At 46.0% G+C, this 10000-nt stretch overlaps 2 protein-coding genes across 2 annotated transcripts in view; both read left to right on the forward strand.

The window, feature by feature from the left end:
- Positions 1 to 2722: 2722 nt before the first annotated feature.
- irx1b (iroquois homeobox 1b) lies at positions 2723 to 6217 on the forward strand (the record flags this gene model as incomplete). Its single annotated transcript, XM_084313705.1, has 5 exons — positions 2723 to 2956; positions 3892 to 4119; positions 4251 to 5067; positions 5523 to 5583; positions 6169 to 6217. The coding sequence occupies 5 exons, from the start codon at positions 2723 to 2725 to the stop codon at positions 6215 to 6217; spliced, it is 1389 nt and encodes a 462-aa protein (XP_084169831.1).
- A 744-nt stretch (positions 6218 to 6961) lies between these two features.
- Positions 6962 to 10000, forward strand: part of irx4b (iroquois homeobox 4b) — a gene marked incomplete at both ends in the record, with an annotated part of 29056 nt that continues 26017 nt past the window's right edge. Inside the window, 1 exon segment of the mRNA XM_084311904.1 lies at positions 6962 to 7016. Coding sequence (XP_084168030.1) covers positions 6962 to 7016 — 55 coding nt within the window.

The raw sequence follows: 10000 nt of genomic DNA on the forward strand, positions 1-10000 counted from the left end.
ACACACACACACACACACACACACACACACACACACACACACACACACACACACACACACACATACACGCTGAATGCACAAGCAGGCCGAGGCTGTGAAGTTGAATGGCATAGCTCAAAGCCTCGCTCGCCCCGTCCCTCTCTCTCTCTCTCTCTTTCTCTCTAAACCGCCAAACCGCTCTCCCTCTTTCTCCAGCTCAGAGGAATTCATTAACTGCCTCTCCACAGAGACTCTATGGAAATCAGGGAGCTACAAAGGCAAAGAGAGAGGGAGAGGAGGAGAGGAGAGGGAGAGGAGGAGAGAGGGGGGGGGTGGATGGGTCTATATTATCCTATTAGATGGTGGATATGTCTCGTTTCCCTCCCCTGTCATGAGAGAAGCATTAATTTTAAGAGAGAAGAGAGGGCGAGAGAGAGAGAGAGAGAGAGAGAGAGAGAGAGAGAGAGAGAGAGAGAGAGAGAGAGAGAGAGAGAGAGACGGTGAGGGTCTTTAACATTGCTCTTTTATCGAGCTGAAATAGAGAGTCCCCTGGCTCCATTTACCTTGGCAATAAGGATATAACCGCTCTCCATGAATGCCATTTAAAATGCCATGGAGATTAAGCATCACCCACACATATACACACAGAAGCGCACGCACACACGCGCGCGAGCAGGCACACACAACACACACACACACACATAAACACACATAAACACACACACACATACATGCACACATCATAATATGTGTTTAGAAAACAGCTTTGAGAGGTGAGCAGAGCCTGAGGTGGCAGCAGCGCTGAAGAGGGAAGAGAACGACAGGTCTGTGAAAGAGGGAGCATCATTTAGCCAGAGTGAGCTTTAAGATTTAAGCACTGTAATTAAATCATTAGATCCTCTCTCTCCCACTCTCTCTCTCTCTCTCTCTCTCTCCCTCTCTCCCTCTCTCACTCCCTCTCTCCCTCCCTCTCTCACTCACTCTCTCTCTCTCTCTCTCCCTCCCTCTCTCTCTCTCTCTCTCTCTCTCTCTCTCTCTCTCTCTCTCTCTCTCTCTCTCTCTCTCTCTCTCCCTCCCTCTCTCTCACTCCCTCTCTCTCTCTCTCTGGTCCAGCCAAGCTCATCAAGCTCTCTATAGTGAAATGATGAATCTGTATTTATGGGAGGGAGTAATTACACAGCTAACCTCTGATGGAGCCCTGGAGGGCCATGGGGCCACAGAGCAGGGGACAGGGTGCTCAACCTCATTAGCACTGTGTGTGCGTGTGCGTGTGCGTCTGCGTGTGCGTGTGAGCGTGGGTGTGTGTGAGTGTGTGTGTGAGCATGGGTGTGTGTGTGTATGCACACGCTCCTAAGAAAACATTCAGTGATGTTGATGAATGAACACCTATCTGTATCTTTTCATTATTAAATTAAATTATATTATTAATGATATATTAACCAGCACTGTTGTATAGGCCTAATTGACTGTAGACATAAGCCCTTTAGGCTTTAGGCTTAGGATTCAATTATTTACAGTTAGTAATAATAATAATAACTACAATTAGTTATTGATCACTCTTCACGCTATCAGCATTAATAGGCTATTGAATTGTAACTGATATTCAATCCCATAGCAGTATATGTTGTTTTTCTGTTGTGATAATATTTTGCTTTAAGCTATACTTTTGTAAAACGAGTTTTGCCATGAATTCCTAGCCTGAAAATGCCACTTAAAAGCAGCTGTTTGCTAGACAGAGGCATAGTTGATCTATTATTAAATACAGTTAATTCTTCTCAACATCTGTCATTTTCTAGTCGACAGACCTTGTGTATAGCCTATATCGCACGCCACCACTATCTCTTACCCCCCCCCCCCCCCCCTTATCTTTAATCTTAAAATATGCTCCAATGACTTCCTTCGATATACACCGACATTCCGCGCGTATCAATGCCTCCCGGCCCATCTGCCGGCCATTCTGTCTATATCCTCTGAATCCTCGATCTAAAATAAGACTATAAGGCAACTTTTCACAACTCAAAAAAGTCCCAAAGACAGTCCCAAATATATATATATATATATATATAACCTATTATTCTAATTGCATTTGTACAGTTGCACGCATTTTATCTATATTTTTAGTTTTCAAAATCCAAAACAGGAATGAACAAAGCAAAATATGACAGTGAATATCCATTGTGGGTGACTGATTGCTCAAAATAAGTGATATAGAATATTAAACACAAAAAATACATACACTTCACACACACACACACCCGCGCGCACACACACACGCACACACACACACACACACACACACACACTGACACACACACACATACTGACACACACTGACACACACGCACACACACACACACACACTCACACACACACACACACACACACACACACACACACACACACACACACACACACACACACACACACACACACACACACACACACACGACCTAACCAATGCACTAATCGCCTGCCCCGGGCATAGGAGGAGCTTGGCGCTTAAGTAGCCTGCCAATCATCCAGTCGGCTACACAGAGCGAGGGTCCTGCGGGTGGAGAGAAGCATCACTGTGCACTGAAGTGCCAAACTCATCGGCTATCGAAGGACTACGTGTCGGGGAAGTGGAGTTGACAGACTGGCTGCCGTGATTTAGACATCCCATCCTTTCTGGGAATTCCTATTTTCTTCTTTTTTTTTTGCTCCCGTGTGACTTCGCGCGAGAGAGATTTACGAGTCTCTGGACATGTCTTTCTCCCAGCTGGGGTACCCCCAGTTCCTAAGTGCCTCCCAGGAGGTCTATGGAGGCGATCGGCCGGGCGCTGCCCGGGAAGGAGGCACCGAGGGCGGCGTGAACTCATCGGCGACAGCCGCAGCGGTTAGCTCGATGCTGGGGATGTATGGGAACCCATGGGCGGCTCACAACTACAGTGCCTTTCTGCCTTACAGCGGAGCAGACCTCGCCCTCATATCCCAGATGGTGAGAGTTCCCATAGGTTGTTGACGCTGGGCTTCTCCGACGATAATTAACTTGCAAATTAAAGAGTTTATTCTGTTGATTTTACAGTAAGTTACAGGTTGTTAAACTATATACATGCTACAAATGTCCCCATGATTTGTGATTGATATTCCTAGTTTAGATTGTCCAATAATAAGTCCCTGGAAATTATTGAGTGAAGTAGCCTATTTGTGTCATAAATCAAAAAGAGAAGAAAAAAGGAATACCATGATGTTTGCGTTGTCTAAATTAGGCTATTGTTCCTTATCTATTTGCTAAAGAAGCAGCATCTTCTATTTGGAAGCCTAATTTATTGACTTCGGTAAATATTTGATATCCCCTCTTGCAATTAATTGCCTAGTTAATTTTCGTTTTCAAATTAACTGATATTATAAAAACATATCCAATAAAATATGCCAACACGCAATTGGATTTTACATACGATCAAAATGTTCTGAGGAGAGGATATTTTCTGCTAAAGGTATATAGCCTATACAATTTTAATAAATCTCTGAACCAAAATGTATGCATTTGATTTGAAATCTAAAACGTTATCCATATAAGATGTAGCTTCTTTTTAATTTATTAAAGTAAAATTAATTAATAATGAGTTAGCATAAATATGTGAGAAGATCTGTTGTTTACGAAAGACTATGCAACAGTTTCTGGTCTAAAGAGTATTAGGACATTTGTATTAGTTCCTTATGCAGATGGAATTAATGCAATGTTTAGGTATAAGATACTTCAAGGCTATCGTTTTTTTTTTTTAATTTCGTTTTAATTTAAACTGTATGGCCACGACATTTGTAATGCAATTTCGGGATGTTTTTAAAACTTTTGCATGCTCTGAAATGATAAAAAGCGGTCATTTGTATTAAGACAACAAGGCGCTGTCGCCGTCTCTCCTGTCATGTCAGGGCTCTCAGTATGAGCTGAAGGACAGTGCAGGTGCTCTACCTGTCCATGCCCAAGGCTTCTATCCATACGGCCAGTACCAGTACGGAGACCCGAACAGGGCCAAGACCGCCACGCGGGAGACCACCAGCACCCTGAAGGCCTGGCTGCAGGAGCACCAGAAGAACCCCTACCCCACCAAGGGAGAGAAGATCATGCTGGCCATCATCACTAAGATGACACTAACGCAGGTATTACGCGCGACAGGCCGGGGATAAACACGCATTCTGGGCCTATACAGGTCCGCGCACTTTCCTCGTCATATAGCCACGTGTAATAAACACGACATGACTAATCATCATAACTCATTCCCTCCACGCAGGTGTCCACGTGGTTCGCCAACGCGCGCAGGCGGCTGAAGAAGGAGAACAAGGTGACGTGGGGCCGCAGCGCCGAGGACCGAGACGGGCGCATCTTCAGCAGCGACAACGAGGACGAGCTCGGGAAGAACGGCAGCGAGGACGAGGAGGAGGAGGAGATTGATTTAGAAACGGTCGATATTATCGAAAGGCCCGAGGAGGAAGAGGCGGCGCGCGGGGGGGAGCAGGGGTCTGGGAAAGGAGAGGGAGGAGGGCTGGTCGCCACCAGGGACCAGGCCTCGGATTTGAAGAACTCGGAGGAGAGCAACAGGACTCTTTCTGTGGAGGCTCTGAGGGGATCATCAGCGGAGGGACCCATCTCACTCGTCATAAAGGCGCCTGTGGGGAAACTCGCTGTGGATAATTCCCCCAGACAGGAGTGCCAGAGGCCGTCGCAGAGCAAGCCCAAAATCTGGTCCTTGGCCGAGACCGCTACGAGCCCCGACAACTCGCACAGACCCTCCCCCGCGTCCCACGCTCATAACCCGGCGTTGACCCCGGCCCTTCTCCCCGCAGGTCACGGGATATACACGTGCCAGATTGGCAAGCTGCACAACTGGACCAACGCGGCGTTTCTCAATGCCAACTCTCTGTTGAACATGAGGTCGCTTCTCGGAGGGAACCCGGCCAGCCACCACCTGCCTCTCCACCACCACGCACACGCACACGCACAGGCGCGCGATGACGCACGGCTCGGGGTGCGAGCTGCACCGGGCGCGTCAGGTACAGAGGAGGACAGTGACGAGGAGTCGACGGGGAGCTTCAGTCCGAAGCGAGATGGTAGCTATATATATATATATCATGTGGGATATGATCACTTTATAATTATTGAATAATTCTCTTTAAAATTATACAGTTTATATTTGACTCATGTATAAGATTCCATTTTAAGCTTTGGACCCAAATACATGATTTGACCCAAATTCATGGCCTACACACCACACTGGTGTTACATGTACTCTTATAGAGTCAAATATACACCGTGATTTATCGAAATTATTATAGCAATAAGGCTAATTAACTTGTTTTCTCATTAATTATTCCTTTGACGCATTATAGGCTATACGCACGCTGTTAAATCAAAATAGGCTATACAGCATATGAAGTATTGGCCTACACATTTAACTGAACATATATGGGGTATCTTGTGAAAATAATAATACACGTCATTAAGTGAGCGACATTATAATTGATGTATGAAACTATAACGTATATTGTTTCTTTCTTTTTAATAGATGACGAGAGCGACCACAGGCCCGATTCCCCCAAATCATCATTTCAGCTGATCACTGACAGGTATAGCATATATTAATGGATTCTAAACTCAATAGGACATTATTGTGACATTATCAACTTGGTATTTTCTTTGTATCCCCTCTGTTATTAAATGAACCTTAAATCAGAGGTAAACACTGTTTCACCTGAGCGCTATATAGCAGCACTCTGGTGGAACTAGGGACCTCGCTCATAAATCATCCGAGGCGATTGAATCACCACTTTAACGCCTCGCTAAGCACCGTCTAATATGTCCTGGGGGGCGACACCGTTCAGCTATATCGCCATTCGTGCCATTTAAATAATCTAGCCAGGCTTTATTCATGCCCCTTCAGTTAAGAAAATAGGCAGATGCACGGAGATATCGTTTGAGGAAAATAGATTTTTCGGTGTCACACACTATGAATTGAAAATGGGGGACCCTGATGTAAACAAGACACACGTCTTTCTCTGGTCTGCATCCCCTTAACAATTGTGTGTATTGAGCTGTACTGTATTGTACCCATTCTGCAATCTGTTAAATAAAGTTTTCATTCATTCAGTCAATTTCATTTTTTGACACATATGCGTGTTTTTCTTTTCTCTTGTCTTTCTCTCAAACTACAGGTCTCGTCACGGAGCAGCGCCACAGCGGGTTCTGACAACTACATTATGAGGAGAATGCAGGGAAAAGTCAAAGGAATAATTCTATCAAACGAAGAACAATTTATTGAAGGCTATTTTTTTTTATAGGGACACGTCTCATAGCGTATTACGGTTTAGCTTATACATTCAAAAGAGATTCCTGCTTTTTTTTGTTTGACAAATTTGCTTGTATACCTCTCATCTACGTTTGTATGTTTTTATTTCCCCTTTCATTGTGAATGGAAACATATCGAAAATTGTAAATATAGGATAACAATTAGTCTTTAAAGAATATATTTTTGGGAAATAAATAAATGTCATCATATGTCATTTATTTTGTTTAAAGATTCATTCTCTGTATACAGTCTATAATTTAGTCATTGGTGTTGTGTCATCAAAGAGGGTATATGAATAGCCTAATCTCTCGTACTGGGATATATATATATAGGCTTAACTGAAAAAAGACCACGTATAAGAAAATAAATCGATATATATTTTACATTTCTCTTGCTTTGAAGTTTCACCCAAGCATTAGGCTACAATTTCGACCTGTTCGGGAGAAGAGGGGAAAAAAGTTATACTCCATTTAAATCCGCATCCTGCACGAAAATGGTGCCTTACTACTAATAGTGCAAACGCTGCGAAAATTGAAATGGAAGATTCCCAACCCCAGTATAGCCGAACCTTGTGAACTTGTGCCTGTGCTCTCTTACCCGGCCTCCTCGCTTTAATGTCGGATTAGCCCCCTCAGCGCCACCGCTGCCACCTCTGAAATATGGATCAGACGGCAGGAAAGGCCAGCAGCCGGTACGGGGGCGGGAGCGCGGGGGGTGAGGGTGGGGGGGGGGGGGGGGGCGTGGAGTGGGGGAGGAGAGAGGAGAGAGGAGAGAGGGGGGTCACCGGCACACTGAGCTATCCTTATATCCTTCACAGGCCCGGAGACTGGAGGAGAGGGGGGGGGGGGGAGAGAGGGGGAGATAGAGAGATAGAGCTGTATTGATAGTGGATATGTGTCAAAGAACTGATCCTATTCTATCTTTGCCCGCAGGCATCATACTGTTTATAGGACCCATCAGAGGAGCCAGGTTTATCGACCTGTGCAAATGTGACTCAATGCTGCCACCTTTCTGCGTAAATAAGTTAGCCTTCAAACTCTGCTTCAAAAGTATATACTGTGTATGCCACATTGTTTCACATTACCATCCTTTTCTAAATGGACACCTTGGTTATTCTCTCTGCAGTCGAAGTGGATCCGACTATACTATCCCTCCTCTGCCGCCGGGTATTTGCTATAGAACCTGCTCCGCTTGCCCATGATAGATAGAGAATAATTTAACGCGAGAGCAGCAAGGTGGAGGGAAAATCTCGGCGTATTGGCAATAGTGACTTCTGAGATGTTTTAAGGGGCTGTCAGGCCCTATCCTTACCTGACAGCCGGAGCACCTCTAGTCGCTGCAGAGGGCGCGCGGCTCACACATTCATTGCGCCGCGCAGGTCCCCCCGCGCGGGGGTGATGTCAACTCAGATCCACCCGTGTCATCCACCCATCCGTCCATCCATCCATCCATCCATCCATCCATCCATCCATCCATCCATCCATCCATCCATCCATCCATCCATCCATCCATCCATCCATCCATCATACATACATACATACATACATACATACATACATACATACATACATACATACATACATACATACATACATACATACATACATACATACATACATACATACATACATACATGATACATACATAGGAGAGAGATAGGCACAGAGAAAGAGTCAAAGGGAGAGTCAGAGAGAGAGAGAGCGGAAGAGAGAGCCAATGGGAGCTGCCATTGATGTGAGAACAGTGTGGATGTGAGCCAGGCCACTTGAGGCCATTTTCACTTGTGCTGCCAACTCTGACAGGCTGCCATTGAGACTGCAGAGAGAGAGAGAGAGAGAGAGAGAGAGAGAGAGAGGAGAGAGAGAGAGAGAGAGAGAGAGAGAGAGAGAGAGAGAGAGAGAGAGAGAGAGAGAGAGAGAGAGAGAGAGAGAGAGAGAGAGAGAGAGAGAGAGAGAATATTAGTCTTCCTCTAACACAACATACTTTTCCTCAACTAATTCCGGCCAAAATTGCTGCTATTTTCCCCCGACCAGCCTCCCAGGCAGTGTGTCACGCCATGGCCGCCTGCACTCCACTGCATGTCTTGATAGTAGAACTAACTTCTTTGGGAGTATAGGGAAGTAGCAGTGATCTGTGCGCAAAATATTTTTAAAACGTCCGATGTCAGTGGTTTTCACTTTTATTTTTCAGTTACAACTTGTCCAAAGCAGTATAGTTAGTTGGTTTTGTGTTGACTCCGCCCCAGGAAAATAAAGATTTTTTAATGACAGAATAACAAGAAAAATCCCTATAAAACAACGACAACAAAAAGTCAATAGTCTTCTCTGGGCACCACAACCAAATCTTTCACGAAGCGCAATCAGTTTCACGCTATAAACTACTATCAACAATCAGTTTCACGCTATAAACAACTATCAACATTTAGTGTTCACCTCAGCCCAAAGGTTTTCTCTCTTTCAAAAACAGGGTTAATACCTGTTATCTCAGTTGAGACACAGCCACCACGGCCACCTTCTCCATGGTGTCATGGAGCCCCTTTTCTCCAGGCCTCTCTCTCTCTCTCTCTCTCTCTCTCTCTCTCTCTCTCTCTCTCTCTCTCTCTCTCTCTCTCTCTCTCTCTCTCTCTCTCTCTCTCTCCTCTCTCTCTCTCTCTCTCTCTATGGAGCTTTTAAGTTGTATCCCCCCTCAAACTCTCAGCTTGAATAGAGCCCTCATTGGTACTTTGGTATTCTGATATAGGCCCTTTGGTGAATTCTAATCTCTATTAAAGAGGCAGATTATGTAGGGGATTTGTCTTTGATTTGCCTATCCCACTGCTCTATTCTGTCAGCACCTCTCTCTCTCTCTCTCTCTCTCTCTCTCTCTCTCTCTCTCTCTCTCTCTCTCTCTCTCTCTCTCTCTCTCTCTCTCTCTCTCTCTCTCTCTCTCTCTCTCTCTCTCTCTCTCTCTCAATAGCTTCAATGATCAGAATTTGGACAATGATTGCCTCCATGTGCCATAAGCCCCTCCCCCCTCCCCCAGCCACCCTCCTGTGATAGCCACATGTATGAGGGCCTCTGGTCGCCTGAATAGATTTGTTAAAGGCCCCCAGTGGATGAGAGAGGTCTAGGCCCCACAGCCTGGGCCTCGTGTATGGACCTATCCCCTTTAGAGGTACCCGGCGGGGGGCTAACTCCCTGCCGTTCCCCCCTGTCCCCTGTCCCCTTCTCTGCTCCTCCGCCATGCAGGGATAATCAGGCTTATGTAAAGACGACGTGCTCTTTTGACAGTCATCAGCTCATCAGTGATCCAATCAAGCCCAAATCCGCCATTGTTCCCCCTCAAAGTGTCTCAAATCCGCTTGTGTGCGGGGAGAGGGGCCATCCTCTTTATCCTGTCAATCACTCCTGACATTCCTGGCCGTGTTGCCATGGGCCAGGGTCAGAGGTCATGAAAACAGAGAGCGTGAGCTGACTCAGGGAGAATGGAGGTGTTTTTCGCAGGGGAGGGGTGAGGGGGGAGCTCTCGGAGCATCGGCCCTATTGGTCGCCCGACACAGGGGGTAAATGTAGACAAGTTAGGAGGTCTATGGCCCCCGCCGAGAGGGTCGGCCCGGACAAAAAGACGCGGGGTAGGCGAGGAGAAAGAGAGGACGAGTGGAGGAGAAAGGAGGGAGGAAAGGTATGGAGGAGGAGAAAGAGAGGGTCAGTGAAGGAGAA

This window comes from Notolepis coatsorum (assembly GCF_963971535.1).
Source record: "Notolepis coatsorum genome assembly, chromosome: 4".
In the NCBI taxonomy this organism is placed as follows: Eukaryota; Metazoa; Chordata; class Actinopteri; order Aulopiformes; family Paralepididae; genus Notolepis; species Notolepis coatsorum.